The 25108-nt window shown below is 45.1% G+C and overlaps 1 protein-coding gene across 2 annotated transcripts; it reads left to right on the plus strand.

Annotated features, from left to right (window-relative positions):
• Positions 1-2151: 2151 nt before the first annotated feature.
• On the plus strand, positions 2152-24525 carry LOC120031890 (myotrophin). Of its 2 annotated transcripts, XM_038977709.1 has the most exons (5): positions 2152-2286; positions 2418-2518; positions 11799-11912; positions 13611-13694; positions 23205-24525. In XM_038977709.1, the coding sequence occupies exons 2-5, from the start codon at positions 2450-2452 to the stop codon at positions 23289-23291; spliced, it is 354 nt and encodes a 117-aa protein (XP_038833637.1). In that variant the 5' UTR covers positions 2152-2286; positions 2418-2449; the 3' UTR covers positions 23292-24525. The 2 variants fall into 2 exon arrangements, with proteins under 2 accessions (XP_038833637.1, XP_038833636.1); XM_038977708.1 differs by having other exon boundaries at positions 2178-2518.
• Positions 24526-25108: the final 583 nt, after the last annotated feature.

Below are 25108 nucleotides of genomic sequence, written 5' to 3' on the forward strand. Positions count from 1 at the left end.
TGTCTTCCACCCAGAGGGAGTGGACACTCTGTGTCACGCGTCTCGTTGCTCCTGAGTGGCGCAGCGGTCTAAGGCACTTAATCTCAAGTGCTAGAGGCATCACTACAGACCCTGGTTCGAATCCAGGCTGTATCACAAGTGGCCGTGATTGAGAGTCCCGTAGGACTGCGCACAATTGGCCCAGCATCGTCCGGTTTAGGGTTTGGCCAGGGTAGGCAGTCATTGTAAATAAGGACTTGTTCTTAACTGACTGAATAAATAAAAGGACAGAGCTGTGTCTAGCTATGCTCTCCAGAGCAGAGCACCACTGAAGTCAGGGGGGGCCGGCAGGTAACCTAGTGGTTAGAGCGTTGGGCCAGTAACCGAAAGTTTGCTTGTTCGAATCCCGGAGCTGACAAGGTAAAAATCTGTCCTTCTGAACAAGGCAGTTCTTGTTCAGGCACTGTTCTTAGGCCGTCATTGTAAATAAGAATGTGTTCTTAACTGACTTGCCAAGTTAAATAAAGGGGGGAAAGTCAGTGATTATGGCTTTGAGTGTGGAGATGTATCAATTGAAGTTGAAGATCCCTGGTATCTGTGATGCATGCCATTTGGTGAGATATGGTGAGCGTGAGACTGAGGAGACCCTGTCTATCCTTGATATTGAGTGTTTGCCTGATAAAGTCATGCTTGTGTAACAGTATAACTTTAAACCGTCCCCTCGCCCCGACACAGGCGCGAACCAGGGACCCTCTGCACACATCAACAACTGACACCCACGAAGCGTCGTTACCCATCGCTCCACAAAAGCTGCGGCCCTTGCAGAGCAAGGGGAAACCCTACTTAAGTCTCAGAGCAAGCGACGTAACTGATTGAAATGCTAGTAGCGCGTACCCGCTAACTAGCTAGCCATTTCACATCCGTTACACTCACCCCCCTTTCAACCTCCTCCTTTTCCGCAGCAACCAGTGATCCGGGTCACGGCACCAATGTAACAGTATAACTTTAAACCGTCCCCTCGCCCCGACACAGGCGCGAACCAGGGACCCTCTGCACACATCAACAACTGACACCCACGAAGCGTCGTTACCCATCGCTCCACAAAAGCCACGGCCCTTGCAGAGCAAGGGGAAACCCTACTTAAGTCTCAGAGCAAGCGACGTAACTGATTGAAATGCTAGTAGCGCGTACCCGCTAACTAGCTAGCCATTTCACATCCGTTACACTTGGATATGTTAGTTATCCCATGAGAGTGTTTGTGGGTGTCAAGGTTATGGTCATGTTGCAGCAGTGTGTGGGAGGGACAGGAAGTGTGCAGGAGGACATGGGACAAAGGAAAGTGTAGTTTCAGAGGAAAAAGTAGTGTGTTGCAATGTTGTGGGAGTCTATGTTGCTGGGGATCATGTGCATGTGAAACAGGTTGAGGTTCCAAGGGTTTGAGCAGTTCAGAAAGTGACATGCAGTGAGGAAAGTAGAGGATAAAGGGTAAGGGATCATGAGAGAATACCAGTAAGTAGTAGGGCAGGAATGAGTGTCGTGAAACAGTTTGTGTTTTTAGCAAGGTTGGTTTCTTGGCGTTCATAGCTATGGTAATTAACTGTACAGCACAGATGAAAAGGAACGGAAGTTGCAGAAGATAAAGTAGTAGCACCAGCAGAAAAGTGATTGGGAGTGAAAGATTTTATTGCAGAATAGTTACAGGAGATATTGAAAGAAGGAGTCCTGTCCTCCCAAGCTAGTGGCCAGGAGTAGGAACTGTTAGAGAACAGTAGTGGGATAAGGGGGGTGTTTTGATTTTATAGGTGCAGGGTTAGTGGGTGGTGCAAATTTTATTTTTCCAGTTGACATTTCCATATATATTTTTTGTTGTTGTCACAAATGTGGAATTCCCATTCCGAACTGTGAGAAAGGCTGCAATACTCAAAAAACTGTCTCGGAAATTTACACGAAGAAGATCTGCGTTCTCGGGTCGTCACTAGTTACCACAGCCACAAATTCATAAACCCCGCCCATTTCTACAATTTATCTTCTAAATATTTGATTTTAAACCTTGAACCTAACCTTAACTACACTGATAAAATTATGCCTAACCCTAAACTTTTTTTTTTTAATGTTAATTGTTTAGATCTAGACAATTTAGACTTTTTGTGTGTGGAAACTGTATTTTCGGGCAAGCTGACTGAAGGAAAGGTTAACTTCCGGATGAGCGGCATCGGAAACGCTTCACGAGAGAAAGGCGGACCTCCTCTACTGTCCTTTCTTTGAAACTTTATTTTTTAACAATTGCCTGCACTCTATAAGTACCAGGTGTTCAATTTAGAAAATTATTTAATTCATGTAACGCTGCAAATTTTATAGACGTCTTTCCCTTTACTACTGAGAGATCTGTCAAGCATTGCTTGCCCTGAGAGAAGTTTGACAGCTGCCTTTTTCAACAGGGAAGCCGCAGTGAACTGTTGAACACAAGAAAATGGGGGATAAAGAATTGATGTGGGCCTTGAAAAATGGAGACCTGGACGAGGTTAAGACCCTAATGAAGGTACGATATACTGTAGATAACTTACTCGCAAATCAGACTGCTAAGTGTGCTATCTAGCTAACATTAACTAGCTATGTTTTGTCTGTATACGTTAGCTAGCAAACGTCGTTAGCTATGGCGTTGCAAGGTTAGCTAGCTAGGTAGATAACTTTCATAGCTAGCTTAGCATGCATACATTAGCTAACTATCCGTTCACTCAACTATCACCAACTCATTGTAGTTAGCTAGCTAGAAGGTTTGCTTTTACAAACGTTTGTAACAATCGCTAGCTATATTGGGTAGATTGGATAGCTAGCGCTAGCAAAGTAACTTACCATAGATAAATGGCTAGCTAGCTACGTTGCATCCCCACTGCAACAACTTGTTGTAATCTGATTCAATCACTGTATCGGTGTCTGTTTGCTATTGCCTAATGAATGACAATTACTGCAGACAAACGCATATATATGGTCAAGTACCTAGCTAACGTGAACTACTTTTTTAGCTAGATAGTTGGATCCTGCTTGAGAATCAGTTATGCTTGGTTTTAGCAAGCAGTCTGTAACTACCTATAGCCAGATCCACTGGTCCGTGTTGTGACAGCTAGCGTGAAGTAGTGTGAAGTGTGCGGGTGTCTCAGAGCTTTGTTGCAAGGCAGATCTATCTAGATGGCAGGCTTGCTAACGTTAGGGAGATGGCTTGCTAACTTCATGGTGTTGAAAACATTACGTAGGCCTAATCGTACTACGTGTTTGCTCTCTGCTTTGAATGAGGATGTTCAGGGAAACTGTTCAAATGATTATCTTATCATTCAGCCTCCATACTGAGGCTCACTTATTTTCAGGTCACACCTATACCATTTTTAGAGCACTGACACATTAGCTATTGGTCTGTAAACTGGTCATCTTTAGTCACTAACTTATTTTGATCCAATTCTAGACATGAAATAGGCTGTGTGCCTAGGGTCGTTGTTCTGTTGGAAGGTGAACCTTCGCCCCCAGTCTGAGGTCCTGAGCGCTCTGGAGCAGGTTTTCATCAATGATCTTTCTGTACTTTCCTCCGTTCATCTTTGCCTCGATCCTGACTAGTCTCCCATTCCCTGCCGCTGAAAAACATCACCACAACATGATGCTGCCACCACCATGGTTCACCGTCGGGATGGTGCCAGGCATCCTCCAGCCGCGACGCTTGGCATTCAGACCAAAGGGTACAATGTTGGTTTCATCAGACCAGAGAATCTTGTTTCTGAGGGTCCTTTAGGGCTGCAGTGTGCCTTTTTTTTTTTTTTTTACTGAGGACTGGCTTCTGTCTGACCACTACCATAAAGCCCTGATTGGTGAAGTACAGCAGAGATGGTTGTCCTTCTGGAAGGTTCTCCCATTTCCACAGAGGAACTCTGGAGCTCTGAGTGACCATTGCTCTAGGAAAAGTCTAGGTGGTTCCAAACTTCTTCCATTTCAAGAATGATGGAGGCCACTGTGTTCTTGAGGACCTTCAATGCTGCAGAAATGTTTTGGTACCCTTCCCCAGATCTGTGCCTCGACACAATCCTGTCAAAGAACTCTACTGACCATTCCTTCAACCGCATGGCTTGGTTTTTGCTCAGCCATGCACTGTCAACTGTGGGACCTTAGACAGGTGTGTGCCTTTCCAAATCATGTCCAATCAATAGAAAAAGGATACACTTCAGCTCAATTTCGAGTCTCATAGCAAAGGGTCTGAATACATATGTAAATAAGGTATTCAATATTTTATTTTAAAACAGTTGCAAACATTTCTAACCCTATTTTTGCTTTGTCATTATGGGGTATTGAGTGTAGATCGATTGGGGGGGGGGGGGGGTAATTTAATTCATTTTAGAATAAGGCTGGAACGTAACAAAATGTGGAAAAGGGGACATTATTTCAAATGCACAGTACATAAGGTGTCTAAGCATTGGATCTTTCTGTAAAGTACCTGAAAATAATACTGAAACACGGCTTGTGGTTTGAGGTTTAGCCAGTCTGGTGTAGGTTGAACACCTTTAAAATAACTGTGGTTCAACTTGTTGAAAGCCTAACCACACTGAATCGGTAGGCCTGTGAAAGCAACATGTCTTTTTATGCATTTTGTTTAGACAGTAGGCTAGGAGCTAGACAATCAGCCCTCTATTCTTTATAGCTAATCAACTGATACAGACACTTAGGTTGGAGTCATTAAAACTCATTTTTCAGCCACTCCACAAATTTCTTGTTAACAAACTATAGTTTTGGCAAGTCGGTTAGGACATCTACTTTGTGCATGACACAAGTAATTTTTCCAACAATTGTTTACAGACAGACTATTTCACTTATAATTCACTGTATCACAATTCCAGTGGGTCAGAAGTTTACATACACTAAGTTGACTGTGCCTTTAAACAGCTTGGAAAATTCCAGAAAATTATTTCATGGCTTTAGAAGCTTCTAATAGCCTATTTGTTGTCAATTGGAGGAGTACCTGTGGATGTATTTCAAGGCCTACCTTCAAACTCGGTGCCTCTTTGCTTGACATCATGGGAAAATCAAAAGAAATCAGCCAAGACCTCAGTAAAAAAAATTGTAGACCTCCACAAGTCTGGTTCATCCTTGGGAGCAATTTCCAAGCCCCTGAAGGTACCACGTTCATCTGTACAAAAGGTAGTACGCAAGTATAAACACCATGGGACCACGCAGCTGTCATACCGCTCAGGAAGGAGATGTGTTCTGTCTCCTAGAGATGAATGTACTTTGGTGCAAAAAGTGCAAATCAATCCCAGAACAGCAGCAAAAGACCTTGTGAAGATACTGGAGGAAACCGGTACAAAAGTATCTATATCCGCAGTAAAACGAGTCCTATATCGACATAACCTGAAAGGCCGCTCAGCAAGGAAGAAGCCACTGATCCAAAACCGCCATAAAAAAAGCCAGACTATGGTTCGCAACTGCACATGAGGACAAAGATCGTACTTTTTGGAGAACTGTCCTCTGATCTGATGAAACAAAAATAGAACTGTTTGGCAATAATGACCATCGTTATGTTTGGAGGAGAAAAGGGGAAGCTTGCAAGCTGAAGAACACCATCCCAACCGTGAAGCACGGGGTTGGCAGCATCATGTTGTGGGAGTGCTTTGCTGCAGGAGGGACTGGTGCACTTCACAAAACAGATGGCATGAGGCAGGAAAATTGTGGATATATTGAAGCAACATCTCAAGACATCAGTCACGAAGCTAAAGCTTGGTCGCAAATGGGTCTTCCAAATGAACAATGACCCCAAGCAGACTTCCAAAGTTGTGGCAAAATGGCTTAAGGACATCAAAGCCAAGGTATTGGAGTGGCAATCACAAAGCCCTGACCTCAATCCTATAGAATATTTGTGAGCAGAACTGAAAAAGCTTGTGCGAGCAAGGAGGCCTACAAACCTGACTCAGTTACACCAGCTCTGTCAGGAGGAAAGGGCCAAAATTCACCCAACTTATTGTGGGACGATTGTTGAAGGCTACTAAAAACGTTTGACCCAAGTTAAACGATTTTAAAGGCAATGCTACTAAATACTAATTAAGTATATGTAAACTTCTGACCCACTGGGAATGTGGTGAAAGAAAGAAAAGCTGAAATCGTTCTCTCTATTATTCTGACATTTCACATTCTTAAAATAAAGTGGTGATCCTAACTAACCTAAGACAGGGAATTTTTACTAGTATTAAATGTCAGGAATTGTGGAAACTGAGTTTAAATATATTTGGCTAAGGTGTATGTAAACTTCCAACTTCAACTGTAGGTCTAACTTCTGTGAAATAGCCTAGCCCTAACCATTTGTGGCCAGTATTTAGGCTCTGCTTTCCTTTTCAGCTTTTGGTAATTGAGTCCAATCAGTCAGAGGTATGGAAGAACAAGAACATTAATAAAGCACTGAGGTACTGCATTACTCATATTGATCTCAAAGGCTGCGTTTACACAGGCAACCCAATTCTGATCTTTTGCCACTAATTAGTGCTAAGGCCAATCATATCAGATGTTTTGCCAGTAATTGACCAACAGATCAGAATTGGGCTGCCTGTGTAAATCCAGCCCAATCATCCCAGATTACAATAGGTTGCAGTAGGATGGAAATGTTTCAGATATGGGCCATTCAATTGCAGAGATGGGTTTTTCCGCCCGATGCCAACGATTTTTCAAAAGCAGGCAGCTCCTAGACACTTGATACTGTACATGTGGATATTAGACTGTGATCCACTGTGGTTTCCCTTATCCCCCAACCCTAATGAACCCATTTAAATTGGCCCCATGTCACCCAGCTACTGGAGGTCATATCTGAAAACTATTATAACGGGGATGAGATTCCATCATGCCTAATGGATTCACTTGGATGGGTTGTAAAATGAAGGCGTGGAATCCATTTCCCACTGTGTTTTCCTTGACCTTCAGGGGAATTGTGATACAGGGAAGCATGCCAGAGGCAGACCAGTGGGGCTCTGTGGGTGATTGGTGCATATATAGCCAGTCATACAGCTAGTGACGAGAGCAGTTTGCCTACACATATCACTGTCGGGGAAAGCAGTTATGTTTGTCATATGTATTCAAAAACTCAGCAAAAAAAGAAATGTCCCTTTTTCAGGACCTTGTCTTTCAAAGATAATCTGTAAAAAATCCAAATATCTTCATTATAAAGGGTTCAAACACTGTTTCCCATGCTTGTTCAATGAACCATAAACAATTAATGAACATACACCTGTGGAACGGTCTTTAAGACTCTAACAGCTTACAGACTAGAGGTCGACCGATTTAATTGGAATGGCCGATTAATTAGGGCCGATGTTATGAAAACTTGAAAATCGGTAATTTTGGAAACCGATTTTAATTTAAATATTTTTTCACACCTTTATTTAACTAGGCAAGTCAGTTAAGAACACATTCTTATTTTCAATGACGGCCTGCCTCACGGTCTGAACAGTGGGTTAACTGCCTTGTTCAGGGGCAGAACGACAGATTTTTACCTTGTCAGCTCAGGGATTCAATCTTGCAACCTTACAGTTAACTAGTCCAGCGCTCTAACCACCTGCCTCACGAGGAGCCCGCCTGTTACGCGAATGCAGTAAGAAGCCACGGTAAGTTGCTAGCTAGCATTAAATTTATCTTATAAAAAAACAATCAATCAATCATAATCCCTAGTTATAACTACACATGGTTGATGATATTACTAGTTTATCTAGCGTGTCCTGCGTTGCATATAATCGATGCGGTGGCATTCACGAAAAAGGACCGTCGTTGCTCCAACGTGTACCTAACCATAAACATCAATGCCTTTCTTATAATCAATACACAGAAGTATATATTTTTAAACCTGCATATTTAGCTAAAAGAAATCCAGGTTAGCAGGCAATATTAACCAGGTGAAATTGTGTCACTTCTCTTGCGTTCATTGCACGCAGAGTCAGGGTATTTGCAACAGTTTGGGCCGCCTGGCTCATTGCGAACTAATTTGCCAGAATTTTACGTAATTATGACATAACATTGAAGGTTGTGCAATGTAACAGGAATATTTAGACTTATTGATGCCACCCGTTAGATAAAATACGGAACGGTTCCGTATTTCACTGAAAGAATAAACGTTTTGTTTTCGAGATGATAGTTTCCGTATTCGACCATATTAATTACCTAAGGCTCGTATTTCTGTGTTATTATGTTATAATTAAGTCTATGATTTGATAGAGCAGTCTGACTGAGCGATGATAGGCACCAGCAGACTCGTAAGCATTCATTCAAACAGCACTTTCGTGCGTTTGCCAGCAGCTCTTTGCTGTGCTTCAAGCATTGAGCTGTTTATGACTTCAAGCCTATCAACTCCAGAGATTAGGCTGGTGTAACCGATGTGAAATGGCTATCTAGTTAGCGTGTTGCGCGCTAATAGTGTTTCAAACGTCACTCGCTCTGAGACTTGGAGTAGTTGTTCCCCTTGCTCTGCATGGGTAACGCTGCTTCGAGGGTGGCTGTTGTCGATGTGTTCCTGGTTCGAGCCCAGGTAGGGGCGAGGAGAGGGACGGAAGCTATACTGTTACACTGGCAATACTAAAGTGCCTATAAGAACATCCAATAGTCAAAGGTATATGAAATACAAATCATATAGAGTCCTATAATTCCTATAACTACAACCTAAAACTTCTTACCTGGGAATATTGAAGACTTTTGTTAAAAGGAACCACCAGCTTTCATATGTTCTCATGTTCTGAGCAAGGAACTTAAACGTTAGCTTTCTTACATGGCACATATTGCAATTTTACTTTCTTCTCCAACACTTTGTTTTTGCATTATTTAAACCAAATTGAACATGTTTCATTATTTATTTGAGGCTAAATTGATTTTATTGATGTATTATATTAAGTTAAAATAAGTGTTCATTCAGTATTTGTTGTAATTGTCATTATTACAAATATAAAATGTTTTAATCGGCCGTTTAAAAAAAAATAATAATAATAATAATTATATCGCTATCGGCTTTTTTGGTCCTCCAATAATCGGTATCGGTATCAGCGTTAAAATCATAATCGGTCGAACTCTATTACAGACGGTAGGCAATTAAGGTCACAATCATGAAAACTTAGGACACTAAAGAGGCCTTCCTACTGACTCTGAAAAACACCAAAAGAAAGATGCCCAGGGTCCCTGCTCATCTGTGTGAACGTACCTTAGGCATGCTGCAAGGAGGCATGAGGACTGCAGATGTGGCCAGGGCAATAAATTGCAATGCCCGTACTGTGAGACGCCTAAGACAGCGCTACAGGGAGACAGGACGTACAGATGATCGTCCTCACAGTGGCAGACCATGTGTAACAACACCTGCACAGGATCGGTACATCAGAACATCACACCTGCGGGACAGGTACAGGATGGCAACAACAACTGCCCGAGTTACACCAGGAACGCACAATCCCTCTATCAGTGCTCAGACTGTCCGCAATAGGCTGAGAGAGGCTGGACTGAGGGCTTGTAGGCCTGTTGTAAGGCAGGTCCTCACCAGACATCACCGGTAACAACGTTGCCTATGGGCACAAACCCACCGTCGCTGGACTGGACTGGCAAAAAGTGCTCTTCACTGACGAGTCGCAGTTTGTCTCACCAGGGGAGATGGTCGGATTCGCATTTATCGTCTAAGGAATGAGCGTTACACCGAGGCCTGTACTCTTGAGCGGGATCAATGTGGAGGGTCCGTCATGGTCTGGGGTGGTGTGTCACAGCATCATTGGACTGAGCTTGTCATTGCAGGCAATCTCAACGCTGTGCGTTACAGGGAAGACATCCTTCTCCCTCATGTGGTACCCTTCCTGCAGGCTCATCCTGACATGACCCTCCAGCATGACAAGACCACCAGCCATACACAGAACGAGCAGTGTGATTTCCTGCAAGACAGGAATGTCAGTGTTCTGCCATGGCCAGTGACGAGCCCGGGTTTCAATTGAGCACGTCTGGGACCTGTTGGATCGGAGGGTGAGGGCTAGGGCCATTTTCCCCCCCACCCCCCCAGAAATGTCCGGGAACTTGCAGGTGCCTTGGTGGAAGAGTGGGGTAACATCTCACAACAAGAACTGGCAAATCTGGTGCAGTCCATGAGGAGATGCACTGCAGTACTTAATGCAGCTGATGGCCACACCAGATACTGACTTTTGATTTTGATCCCCCTTTGTTCAGGGACACATTGTTCAATTTCTGTTAGTCACATGTCTGTGGAACTTGTTTAGTTTGTCTGTTGAATCTTATGTTCATACACACGTTTGCTGAAAATAAACGCAGTCGACAGTGAGAGGACGTTTCTTTTTTTTGCTGAGTTTATTTGAACTGCAGGAAGGGCAAATTGCGTCTGCAGCTGCTGTCTCAGTTTAGCCAATAGGAACCCTTCTAACTAGGCTATATTAGCCTAACTCACGGGAGAGTAGAGAGGAACGTGTAAACTCTGATTACAACACATGGATGGACCATAGGCTACATTTACCTGAGCTATGGAGACCTATCAAGCTTCAGAAATCCAATGAATTGCAGCAACGGCATCATTGGATCACTGTGCTGTCTAGCCTAAGCTTTTGACAGCAGGTGAGTGGTGCTAGCATTACCCAAAGCCTGGCTGTAACCTTTTCTGAGCCAGATTGATTATCACGCCCGAGAGGCAGATCTGAAGACTAGCCCAGACCCCGACTCATCCCCCTGATGGCCTCGTTGCCTTAGGGCAGATCTGCGGTAATGGAGTTATGCGGAGACTCAAACAAAAACCATTGATTTCAAAGTTTGACAAACCATACAACTCTATGCACAAGGACTTGCCTACTCTTAACAATTTCCACTGAACATTTTACACAAACACATTTACAGTAACTATGCATAAACAAAGTTTGGAAACTGAGGGACATATTACTGTAATTCTTTTACCAAACTTTGCATCAATTTTTTTTGTTAGTGTAAATGTATTTATTTTATTTACTGTGGAAATTGTTCGAAGTAGTCATTGTGCATAGAGCTGTATAATTTATTTATTTTTTACTTTGAAATCAATGGTTTTAGTTTGGCATACATTTTAAAGTGAAAAATCTGTGTCTGCTGGTGACCAACACAGAGACGAAGGATAGTCATGCACTCGACCCCAGCTCCAGTGTCTCTCCATCACACTCTTGCTTCCTGTAAAAAGATATATCTCTGTCACACAAGCTCAGAGTAGGTACTGTTTCATGTTCATGGGTACACCGTAGGTCCTAGCTAATGTATAGGTGACATATAGAACTGCTGTCTGGGAATCCATGTCTGTCCTGTTGCTAGCCAGGTACTATAGAAAGTCATTCAAAGCTAACATGGGTTGGTTTTATGCAGCATAGCAGGATGCTTAGCAGGTGAATACATTCCAGTCTTCTTTCCTCAGGCCACATAGCCAGCAAATGAGAAAGGTGCATGACACTGACCGGTCTGAGTGACCGGTCTCTGAGTATTGTCTCTTCAGGACTACCCACCCCTCCACACAATGGACTGTGGAAGAGCTATAGAGCCTGTCTTTCCTCTCGCCTGCAGGCTTGACAGTTTGAGGCCTCGCAATACCACAGCAGGAAGACTCTGGGAGGAGGCGCCTTGTGTGGTGTTATTGTGTGACGGTCTCTGTGTGTTTTGAACTGAGGGGGGTTTCTGGCACAAGAAGGGATTTCCATTGTATTAAACACTTACTGTACGGACATGCACACAGTTATGTTCCTTTTTTAGCAAGCGGTGACCAAGTCTTGATACAGGAGGGGAAGTTGTGTAGGTGATGATATCTTAACTGTGTTTTTTAGGATGAGGATGTGAACAGGACCCTGGAGGGTGGCAGGAAGCCCCTGCACTATGCTGCTGACTGTGGCCAGGCTGAGATGCTGGAGTTCCTCCTCTCCAAGGGAGCAGATGTCAACGTAAGAGCTGCTAGTGGGAATACTGATATCAATATAGGCCTACTGCTGTTATACAGTTATACAGTTATTAGAATACTGCAGTCAATATAGGTCCTACTGCTGTTATACAGTTATTAGAATACTGCTGTCAATATAGGTCCTACTGCTGTTATATTAGTATTTAACAGCAGTATTCTAATACCAGTCCCTCTTCATTTCATTAGTAGTGATATGGAAGAAGGCTGTGGTGGCCTCTGTCACCGATCTGCTCACGTTAGAGAGATCAGTTATTACTGATGACCAAGGAGGAAGGAATGATGCGTTTTCCATTCTGTGTGTTTGCATTCATTTGCTTATTGAATAGATCTAATGGTACCAGAGAGAACAACACTCCCTTATTCTGAATCCACTCCTACAATGCTTCCACTATAGTCAACCACATACTGTAGTAATGACAGAGACGGCAGGTAGCCTAGTGGTTAGAGCGTTGGGCCAGTAACCAAAAGGTTTCTAGATCGAATCCCCGAGCTGACAAGGTAAACATCTGTCGTTCTGCACCTGAACAAGGCAGTTAGCCCACTGTTCAGACCGTGAGGCAGGCCGTCATTGAAAATAAGAATTTGTTCTTAACCTAGTTAAATAAATAAAAAACGACGCAGATTGACATGACTTAACTACTGTAGACTCTGCTCGTGTTGTTTAGACATGTAGAGAGTGGTTAAGGTTTATGTTTGGACCAATGGGATTCCTCTTTTTATAAGGGACTTGTCATTCTCCTGAAGCATCTCCCCCATCAATTCCCTCAGAGCAGCAAAGACTAACTGGCCACATAGTCTGTCAGAATGCTCCCCTGAGCCTCACTCATTACCACACTGCGGTGGAGGGAATCGATCTGCTGTTACAATGGGATGGAGTAGTGTGATGGTTGTGGCATTTACAAGTTAGGGAAGGTGACCGTATTGTACAGTTCTGCGCTAGTATCTTTCTAGGTAGCCTCGGTGTGCAACTATTCTTAATATCATTAGAAATTCTTAACCTTATTCGAAGCTGTACTTTGGTCTCAATCCCCTCAGGCCGTCAATAATGCAACACAAGCCTGAATGTGCTTATGGGTGTCACTGACCCAAGACGTTATAGTTTCACACAGACACGTGTTGACCGTTCAGGTGATACTTGCTAGAGCTGGAAGTTCTGGAATGTACCTGTGTGAATTTAGCTTGTAAAAATAGCTTGTTAACTAGGTCCAACTTTTACTGCACACAGTCTGTAGATGTCCTCCATGTCCTCTCCCAACCTCCCTTATCTGCCTCACGGTCTGATCACCACCACACTTGTCATTCACTCCAACATCCATCAGTCTGGCTGTTACACCATTTTGTTTTCTCTAGGCTTGTATCACTAACACCCCCCCCCCCCCCCCCCCCCCAATAGAATGCGTAACTCCCTGTCTCTCTTCCCCAGTCCCTTCAGATAAGGGGCCCCAGCCAGAGCTCCTGAAACGGGGGAGATAAATAGTGGCAGAGTGGGTTTCCTTTATTATTCATTGATGTGATAAGGAGAGAAATAAAAGCGCTCCCTCTGAGTTATTTCCTGTGATAACGAGAGTGACGTGATGTGCCCTTGTGTTGGAGGCAGGGACGACTGGTCTGCTGATGTATGGCGCCTGTCCACACACAAACCTGCCCACTCTCTTCTCACACTTTCTTTGGTCTCCTACAGGCCCCAGACAAACATGGTATCACTCCGCTGCTCTCTGCCACGTACGAGGGTCACCTCACCTGTGTCAAGATCCTGCTAGAAAAGGTAACGCCACACACACGTGCACAGAGCTGTCTTTACACTCGTCAGAGCCATTTCTGTGTTGGAAGTTCTGTGTGATGTGTAACTGCTGCGGTAACTCCTGTATGACAAGGGACTACAGTAAAGGCTGAATGTTCAGTGACTGTCTGGTCCTGCCTGCCCAAACCTTCTGTTCTGTGTGGAGGGAGCTGGAATGTTCCCAGACCTCATCACACAGCACTGCTGCTGTTTGTTACTCTCCCACTAGCTAGCGCCACACACACACACACACACACACACACACACACACACACACACACACACACACACACACACACACACACACCTCTCGCTCAGCTCTGGAACACTGAGATGATGATGATGATGATGATGATGATCCAGTGGCTGAATGTGACACCTCTGTCCTGGCAGTCACCCACTGCTGTAGTTAGGAGGAGTGGTGGTGCGGTACCAACACTTTTCCTGGACACCAAGGAGCTGCTTTTACAGTCCTGTAATGCTGCCATTTTGGATTCATACAATCAGATTATGTATTCTTTGAGCGGTGATCTTTGTCGAATTATTAAAAACATCTTACTCATAGTACACAGTAACTACTATCACAGTGAAGTCAGAGCAGTGATTTTTAGACCCTATTTGTTTGATGCAGAACTGTACATACAGGACATGATTTAGGCACTGCCTTGTGGAGTAGAGTCAGTCACTCACTGTGTGGTGTTAGTTTTCATTCAGCTCACGTTTTCCCAGCTGCTATCTGTTATCATGGCGTGACGACTCGGTGAGGTACTTGTGGTGCAGCCACATAGAAATGACAGATGTCTCAGTTCTCTAATGGTAAGCCCTGTGGAGGCTTATATCACTTTCCCCTCTTTCTCGCCCCTTCACTCTCTCCCTCTTTCTCTCTCTCTCTCTCCCTGCCTCCCTCTGAAAACGTGCCAAACTGCTGTGAAATGGATGCAACCCCCCCCCCCCCCCCCTCACTCGTAGCTGCACAGCACAAAGGGTAGACGCACAATATGGACATTTCGTTTCCTCGTGAATGTGCCTTTTTAATGTCCCGGGTCTCTGTATCTGGGAAGCGCCGACATGTCAGTACAATTACAAATTGCTTTCATAAAACGTGTGTGTGTATATATACACATCAAATTTATTTATAAAGCCCTTCTTACATCAGCTGATATATCAAAGTGCTGTACAGAAACCCAGCCTAAAACCCCAAACAGCAAGCAATGCAGGTGTAGAAGCACGGTGGCTAGGAAAAACTCCCTAGAAAGGCCAAAACCTAGGAAGAAACCCAGAGAGGAACCAGGCTATGAGGGGTGGCCAGTCCTCTTCTGGCTGTGCCGGGTGGAGATTATAACAGAACATGGCCAAGATGTTCAAAATGTTCATAAATGACAAGCATGGTCAAATAATAGTAATCACAGAGAACAGGTCAGGGTTCCATAGCCGCATGCAGAACAGTTGAAACCGGAGCAGCAGCACGGCCAGGTGGACTGGGGACAACAAGGATTCATCATGCCAGGTAGTCCTGAGGCATGGTCCTAGGGCTCAGGTCCTCCGAGAGAGAGAAAGAGAGCATACTTAAATTCACACAGGACACTGGATAAGACAGGAGAAATACTCCAGATATAACAGACTGACCCTAGCCCCACGACACAAACTACTGTGGCATAAATACTGGAGGCTAAGACAGGAGGGGTCAGGAGACACTGTGGCCCCATCCGATGATGCCCCCGGACAGGGCCTAACAGGCAGGATATAACCCCACCCACTTTGCCAAAGCACAGCCCCCACACCACTAGAGGGATATCTTCAACCACCAACTTACCATCCTGAGACAAGGCCGAGTATAGCCCACAAAGATCTCCGCCACGGCACAACCAAAGGTGGGGCGCCAACCCAGACGGGAAGACCACGTGAGTGACTCAACCCACTCAAGTGACGCACCCCTCCTAGGGACGGCATGGAAGAGCACCAGTAAGCCAGTGTCTCAGCCCCTGTAATAGGGTTAGAGTCAGAGAATCCCAGATATATATATATATATATATATATATATACGTGTGTATATATACACTGCTCAAAAAAATAAAGGGAACACTTAAACAACACAATGTAACTCCAAGTCAATCACACTTCTGTGAAATCAAACTGTCCACTTAGGAAGCAACACTGATTGACAATAAATTTCACATGCTGTTGTGCAAATGGAATAGACAAAAGGTGGAAATTATAGGCAATTAGCAAGACACCCCCAATAAAGGAGTGGTTCTGCAGGTGGTGACCACAGACCACTTCTCAGTTCCTATGCTTCCTGGCTGATGTTTTGGTCACTTTTGAATGCTGGCGGTGCTTTCACTCTAGTGGTAGCATGAGACGGAGTCTACAACCCACACAAGTGGCTCAGGTAGTGCAGCTCATCCAGGATGGCACATCAATGCGAGCTGTGGCAAGAAGGTTTGCTGTGTCTGTCAGGGTAGTGTCCAGAGCATGGAGGCGCTACCAGGAGACAGGCCAGTACATCAGGAGACGTGGAGGAGGCCGTAGGAGGGCAACAACCCAGCAGCAGGCCCGCTACCGCCGCCTTTGTGCAAGGAGGAGCAGGAGGAGCACTGCCAGAGCCCTGCAAAATGACCTCCAGCAGGCCACAAATGTGCATGTGTCTGCTCAAACGGTCAGAAACAGACTCCATGAGGGTGGTATGAGGGCCCGACGTCCACAGGTGGGGGTTGTGCTTACAGCCCAACACCGTGCAGGACGTTTGGCATTTGCCAGAGAACACCAAGATTGGCAAATTCGCCACTGGCGCCCTGTGCTCTTCACAGATGAAAGCAGGTTCACACTGAGCACATGTGACAGACGTGACAGAGTCTGGAGACGCCGTGGAGAACGTTCTGCTGCCTGCAACATCCTCCAGCATGACCGGTTTGGCGGTGGGTCAGTCATGGTGTGGGGTGGCATTTCTTTGGGGGGCCGCACAGCCCTTCATGTGCTCGCCAGAGGTAGCCTGACTGCCATTAGGTACCGAGATGAGATCCTCAGACCCCTTGTGAGACCATATGCTGGTGCGGTTGGCCCTGGGTTCCTCCTAATGCAAGACAATGCTAGACCTCATGTGGCTGGAGTGTGTCAGCAGTTCCTGCAAGAGGAAGGCATTGATGCTATGGACTGGCCCGCCCGTTCCCCAGCCCTGAATCCAATTGAGCACATCTGGGACATCATGTCTCGCTCCATCCACCAACGCCACGGTGCACCACAGACTGTCCAGGAGTTGGCGGATGCTTTAGTCCAGGTCTGGGAGGAGATCCCTCAGGAGACCATCCGCCACCTCATCAGGAGCAGGCCCAGGCGTTGTAGGGAGGTCATACAGGCACGTGGAGGCCACACGCACTACTGAGCCTCATTTTGACTTGTTTTAAGGACATTACATCAAAGTTGGATCAGCCTGTAGTGTGGTTTTCCACTTTAATTTTGAGTGTGACTCCAAATCCAGACCTCCATGGGTTGATAAATTTGATTTCCATTGATAATTTGTGTGATTTTGTCGTCAGCACATTCAACGATGTAAAGAAAAAAGTATTTAATAAGAATGTTTCATTCATTCAGATCGAGGATGTGTTATTTTAGTGTTCCCTTTATTTTTTTGAGCAGTGTATATGTGTATATATACACACAAATGCTGAGGCATACACACATGTATGTATGTGGATGGATTGAGTTTGTGTATTCTTGTTTTTGACTGTGACAATGGAAACCAAAAGGCTAATATTTCCAGTGGGTAAGCATCTGTCTTCTCCCAGCCAGGCTAAATGAGGCGGGGTACACGAAAGCACCGTGCCACTCTTCTCCGGGAGTTGCATAGACGGTCCTCACTCAGCGAGTGAGCCAGCGCCACAGCGGTTAAGGGACTTACCCATGACGGGACCACCAAAACACGCCGCCACTCGCCTGTGTCCAACCTCCAAGCGGCGCCCCTCTTTGCATCCTACGGACATGACCCTCCACATAAATCGCCCGGCACCAACATTACTTATGGAGAGGACACAGTCACGATGCATGCAGAGACAGAGATGTATGGATGGAACCAGATCACCTCGTAGGGAGGGGATAGTCTGAGCGCCATGCGTCAGCAATTGAAACCCCTTCAGGCAAATATAAGAATGTGGCGTTTGTCATCAGTCGAAGGCAGGTCCAGGTCGCCACCAGCCAAGGGGTCATCAGCAGGGGTTAGGCCCGAAGTGGAGTGCGAGGAGATAAGAGTCACCGCTCCACACCACAGCAGCCTGATGGCTCATTTCAGCCAGAAGCACCAGCGTCACCATCAGGACTGGAGCTCAAACACTTTCTCTCTGGCTCTCTCTTTGCCCACGCTGTTTTTACAAGAGCCACAGCAGGCCAGTAATTGAATGTCTACTCATTGATTCATGTCCGCTCGTTTATTCAGCTTTAAGAAACATTCAGAGGAATCTGATACTGCATCGGTAGTCCACTACTACCAGAATGTATGATTCATGATAACTCAAGTGTTCATTCTGGACAAAATGCTTGATAGTCTTGGAAGTGTGCCCCTGAGCTTCATGGGAGCTGACCTCTGACTGCCCCCAGGTGTTTCCTGCATTATCGAAGGCCTGTTAACCCTGTGTTTGACCCTAACCAGCCGGCAGGCTGGGGGAAGGAGAGTTGCTGGCTTGACTACAGGCCAGAGAGACGGCTACCGAACAACACGAGGCTTGTTAATTATGAATCAACACTGAGAAGCCCTCCCTACCTCCCTAAACAACTCCCACTCTTTTAAATAGATTTTTATTAACCCCCCCCCCCCCCCCCCCCTCTCTCTCCAGAGGACAAATCTATAATTTTTTTAATACAGCTTTTCTGCCACATACATACATTTTACATACACTGTACTTTTATATAAAGCAGTCGCATAACAAAAATACATTACCAAACAAACTCTTTTAATCCCAACTCTCAGCCCATCCCACCATTCACCATAGACCACACTCTTAACAGTGGACTGTTGACTTCGGCCCTTGGGTCGGAGTATGATATTATTCAGGCTAGCCTTTTCTAGTCTTCTAGCTGCATTAGACCTGGGGTGTATTCAGTGACGTGAAACTTTTCAGATGGAATAAGGAACCGTGTCACCTCTACTCATTCTATTTGGCAATCATCTGTTCTACGTCATACCTTTCTATCTACAGAAGAACGTTCTGCAACGTTACATCCTCCTGATCAGGCGCCAGTCTACACTGCTAGGCAAGCCAGGGAAAGTGATTGTGTATGGGCACCGCAGAGTGAAGAATGTCGTGATGGATTTATCACTTGGATGAAGGGTTGGCTGGGTAACAGGAAATGAGTTAGTAGGATTGTGCAGACTACCATTTCCTCCCTGTCTAAATGTAGCCCTCTGCACACCACTATGGGCATGTTGCTAGCTAGAAGGGAGGAGGACTGGGGGGAGTGAGACGTGATCATACTGTGTCGTGGATGTTTGGTCCCAAAAGCTAACTAGCCAAGATACTTTTTCATGTGCTCGGCAATAGATGCCAGAAGTGGGTTGTTGTGGACCACTGTGTGTGTATAGTACTACCTTTTCCAGTCTTATAGTGGTCCCGTGTAGCTCAGTTGGTAGAGCATGGCGCTTGTGGGTTCAATTCCCACGGTGGACCACTATGAAAATATGCACTCACTACTGTAAGTAGTTCTGGGTAAGAGCGCCTGCTAAATGTTACAGTACAGCATCCCCCTTACCCTCACTGTTGTCTTACAGTACCCCCTCCTTGTCCTGTTTCAGCCATCAGCACCCTGCTCGTGTTTTGGTCAAACAGCCATCCTATCTTTTCCCACTTCTTTGAGCACAGTGCAGCCAACAGAAGTCTGTTTCTCCATCCCCATACCGATATTGATCTCTTCTTTCCTCTTCTCCCTCGTTCAAGGCCATGTAAAATATGCCCTGTGAACGGCCCCGCGGCCGCTTGACTGGAGCGGGCGGGTCGATGGACTCCTGTAAGCATCACATCTTATAACCAATCCTGAGGGGAGGTCTGAGGGCCTGATAGATTATGCATGGGCAGTCTCTCCTTTCCACTCAATGGCATAATGAAGACTTAATGGACACCTCGGCCGAGTGGCAGACTTACATAAACCCCTATTACTGCCGTCATTTGTAAATTGGAATTTGTCCTTAACTGACTTGCCTAGTTAAAGATTAAATAAAAAACTTGTTGCAGCCTCAATCTCTTAATGGCTGGATGTTTGGACCGTCAGTGTTTACTGGCTATTGTCAGTACTCCCATTTTAGACTAGCTCATTATTCTAAGTGGAGACCGGTGGATGTCCATGATAGATAAGATGACAACTGTATACTTGAGGGACAGGGAGGAGGAGGCTCTCTTCCCCCCCCCCCCCCCCCTCTCAGTAGAGCCCAGGGAGAGTGAGAAGCCGTGTCAGTGTACGGCAACACGAGTTGGTCTTCACTGGACAATACAGCTAGCTAGCTCCAGTTAAATGAGAGTCAGGGAATGCTCATTAGATGGTGCTGGAAGGCTCCTGTAGGTAGGTAGCAGCCTTCTCCCAGGCTGTGTTGACTAGGAGTCTTGTTGAGGTGAGCGTCGGTGTGAAGTGGTGCTGTTGTGTAAATGAGGCATGTGGAGTACTGCTACTTCTGGGCCCTCCGTCCTCCTCCGCCGGTACCAGCTGCTAGCTAATGACTTCCCCTGAGCTAGAGAGCCTCCGCCTCCTTTTCCTCCTCGTTCTCTTTGCCGTCAGCCCACTAGTGCTGAGAACACGATGACCATGGAGAACACCAGGCTTGGTCACAAGATGCCTCACTAACACACCATCCAAGTACAGGTGTTGAGGCTTCGCTCCTGCTCGTTCTCTCTCACTGCGTGTCTGCAGATTGATGGTTTGTTTAACCATGTTACCACATTTCTTTAGTGATAGTTTGGCCCTGTTATGAATGTTGAAACCCATACAATCTCACTAAGCCAGGTCGTCATTGTAAATAAAATACAATGTATTTTTTTTTTCTTCACAAAGTTGCATCAGAACAATGTAAACTGTGTTGCTAGATGCAAATAAACTCTTAAATGTAGATTCCCCCCCCCCCCCCACACAATTTAGAGATTCCTATCAAAGAGGGTATCCATCACTCCATCCATCATGCCCGCTCCGATGCCCCTTTTGGCAGCACACACACACTCAAACACAACCTCTCACGAACACACACAATTACCCTCTTTCTCTGACACACATACATAAATATACAGTTGAAGTTGGAAGTTTAAATATATTTGGCTATGGTGTATGTAAACTTAGTTTTTCACAATTCCTGACATTTAATCCTAGTAAAAATTCCCTGTCTTAGGTCAGTTAGGATCACCACTTTATTTTAAGAATGTGAAATGTCAGAATAATAGTAGAGAGAATGATTTATTTCAGCTTTTATTTCTTTCATCACATTCCCAGTGGGTCAAAAGTTTACATGCACTCAATTAGTATTTGGTAGCATTGTCTTCAAATTGTTTAACTTGGGTCAAACGTTTCGGGTAGCCTTCCACAAGCTTTCCACAATAAGTTGGGTGAATGTTGGCCCTTTCCTCCTGACAGAGCTGGTATAACCGAGTCGGGTTTGAAGGCCTCCTTGCTCGCACACGCTTTTTCAGTTCTGCCCACAAATGTTCTATAGGATTGAGGCCAGGGATTTGTGATGGCCACTCCAATACCTTGACTTTGTTGTCCTTAAGCCATTTTGCTACAACTTTGAAAGTATGCTTTGGGTCATTATCCATTTGGAAGACCCATTTGCGACCAAGCTTTAACTTCCTTACTGATGTCTTGATGTTGCTTCAATATGTTCACCTAATTTTCCTCCCTCATGATGCCATCTATTTTGTGAATTGCACCAGTCCCTCCTGCAGCAAAGCACCCCCACAACATGATGCTGTCACCCCCGTGCTTCACGGTTGGGATGGTGTTCTTCGGCTTGCAAGCATCCCCTTTTTCCTCCAAACATAACGATGGTCATTATGGCCAAACAGTTCTATTTTTGTTTCATCAGACCAGAGGACATTTATCCAAAAAGTACGATCTTTGTCCCAATGTGCAGTTGCAAACCGTAGTCTGGCTTTATGGCGGTTTTGGAACAGTGGCTTCTTCCTTGCTGAGCGGCCTTTCAGGTTATGTCGATATAGGACTTGTTTTACTGTGGATATAGATACTTTTGTACCTGTGTCCTCCAACATCTTCACAAGGTCCTTTTGCTGCTGTTCTGGGATTGATTTGCACTTTTCGCACCAAAGTACGTTCATCTCTAGGAGACAAAACGCGTCTCCTTCCTGAGCGGTATGACAGCTGCGTGGTCCCATGGTGTTTATACTTGTGTAGTATTGTTTGTACAGATGAACGTGGTACCTTCAGGCATTTTGAAATTGCTCCTAAGGATGAACCAGACTTGTGGGGATCTACAATTTTCTTTCTGAGGTCTTGGCTGATTTCTTTTGATTTTCCCATGATGTCAAGCAAAGAGGCACTAAGTTTGAAGGTAGGCCTTGAAATACATCCACAGGTACACCTCTAATTGACTCAAATTATGTCAATTAGCCTATCAGAAGCTTCTACAGCCATGACATAATTTTCTGGAATTTTCCAAACTATTTAAAGGCACAGTCAACTTAGTGTATGTAAACTTCTGGAAATTGTGAAATTTGAAATAATCTGTCTAAACAATTGTTGGAAAAAGTGCTTGTGTATTTCACAAAGTAGATGTCCTAACCGACTTGCCAAAACTATAGTTTGTTAACAAGAAATTTGTGGAATGTGGTTGAAAGACGAGTTTTATTGACTCCACCCTAAGTGTATGTAAACTTCCGACTTCAACTGTGTATGTGTGTGTATATATCTCACACACTTTCTGCCTGGCACTCAGTGGGTCAGGCTTTTCCACTCAATGGTGTGTTTTCTACCCGGGCTCCGTAAGCCCCCGCTAAGAGGCTAAAGTTTTCCATTGAAGTTGTTGGTCTGGTAATGCTCGACCACTCGTCAGTTTTATCCCCCTTTGTCCATTATTTACAGCCCTTGCTGCATTCCCTTCACCCTCATTCACCGTCACTGTCTTGTTCTGAAACAGTGGGTTAGAGTGAATCTGCCAGAGCAGGGCACTGCACAGCTTTGCTCATCTTGAACCTATAATGTTTGGGATGCTAGGTGATTAGTTAATCAGTGATTCTGCGTAGTGCCTTGCCGGTCCTTTTGGAATGCACTTGGGGAGGGTGAGAGACACTACATCGTCTGAGGGGGACAGGCAGGTTGGCCCACTCTCACAGAGCATTACTGATAGGCTGAACCTGTGGCCTTGGGTAGAGGGCCGGATGGGGGTGTAGGGTGAACACTGATTCTAACCTTGGCCTGTAGTTCACTTTGAGAGAGAGAGGGTTCACACTGAGGTTGAGGCCTTGACGCTCCACTCAGATCATAATGTCTCCCTGTCATGTTTCTCTCTTCCCCCAGGGAGCTGACAAGGAGCGGAAAGGACCGGACGGCCAGAGCGCCTTCGAAGCCGCCGAGACCGACGCCATCAAGGCGCTCCTCAAGTGAGACGGGAGCCTAGAAGGGACGGACAGGCGGATGCAGCAGTGGTCCCCCAGACAGACAAGATGGACACACCCCTTTCCCCGACCTCTGTCTTTAGCACTGCTTTGTCTGTGTTTTTTGGATTTCCCTTTTTGTTTTATTTTTTAAGTTGTATGGATTGTCTCTTGCCTCTTCAGTAGCCATTGAATGGATGGACTTGTCAATCATGTCTCCCTCAGGGACCAAACACTGAGGGGAAAAGCACCGACTTGGACCCTCCCTGAACACACAAGGATGCAATGTAAAAAATAAATAGAGCTTAACTCTTAAATATGATCGCTCTCAAGTCCTGTGTGCACTCCTTTCACAAAGATGTTAGCAGAAAAAAATGGAGACATTCAATAGTGTTCAATTTTGTGGCCCGTTTTCAATATTGTGAGACCACTTGGTTTTATTCATCTTCCAAACATCAGTTGTGCTAGATGGAGAACGGTTGTAAAGATGAATTCTATTAGCCTAGTAAGATGGCCTCCTCTTTCCCCTGGCTGTGTACTGTAGCTCTGCTCTGTAGACCTGACTGGCTAACTGTCCAGTGCTTCAACTAGGGGGGTTTGTACTGTATGACAGGGTAGGTCCTGTTTAGGCCGCTAATAATATTGGTTACCCACTCTATGTAACCCTCTACTGATAATATATCACACTAAACATTATTGACCAAGGTTACTCTAACGTATAATAGCGTAAATACCCCCTTGACCAATCACCATGTTGGCATTACAAAATGTATGTTAAAAAAAAAAGGGAAAAAAAGACGATTAATCTGTTACTTATTAAAACATTGCTGTGTAGTGATGGCATTATGTCAACATTGACCATTATGCAATTTAGAATTGCATAATATTTTTCCCTTTGAGTGAGTTTTGAACATGTTCTGGTCTGCAATCCTTTGTTGCCGCGGTCTGTTTTCTATTAGATAAATGGGTGGGTGGCCTCCGAACAGAGGGATATACAGGGGTGCAGGGTTCAAACTTTGGATCGGGGAAATGATGGTCCTCTCGCTCTCTGGGTTTGATTAACCTGCCGGCTCTGCTGCATGTCAGAAGTGCTTCTACTGCTACGCTCTCAAATGGCTGCCTGCCTCTTTTGGTTGCTTTCAAATAATTACAATGCAATGAAAACAAAATATAAAACGCTTTCTCTCTGGCATCGTTGTGAGGAAAAGGCTGTAAAAACTGAAATAAAAAATCTTAAAATGATTCTCTTCGTGTTGCAATCCATTGATTTTGTTTTCTGCTGGTATTGTCAACTTTTCAGTCAGTCTTACAAATAGAAAAACACTCATTGACTCTGCTCTTAGAACGGACACTTCTGAGCGGTGCACACACTTAACTGTAATCTATATTAGTTCCTTTGTATACACGTCTGTGCACACACTTACTTGCGAGACTGCGATCCATACTAGATGCCCTCCATCTTAATGACTTGAGTATTGCTTGTCTTTGTCAAACTGTCAGCAGTAAAGCCCTCCTCCAGCTGTGTCTGAGCCTGGAGCACAGTGTGTTGTCCTGAATGAATAACAAGCAGCAGCTATTGATTCCTCATTATACTGTCTGGGCTCTCTGAGTGGTGAGATTGTCTCTGGCAGGGAAAAAAATGAATTGCTCATATTGTTCTGACTGCTGCCTCTTTAGAGTGCCCTCGGTCCCAGGTGAACTAGCTAGCTCTCCCTGTGCGTAATACCCTCTGCTTTGTTGATGACTAACACCTAGCCAGTTGCCTCCCAATGGGTAAAGGGCCAATGGAACACTGTATCCAAGATCTGTTGCTCTCTCCAGGCTATA

The sequence above is a fragment of the Salvelinus namaycush genome, chromosome 38 (assembly GCF_016432855.1).
Source record: "Salvelinus namaycush isolate Seneca chromosome 38, SaNama_1.0, whole genome shotgun sequence".
Classification (NCBI taxonomy): domain Eukaryota; kingdom Metazoa; phylum Chordata; class Actinopteri; order Salmoniformes; family Salmonidae; genus Salvelinus; species Salvelinus namaycush.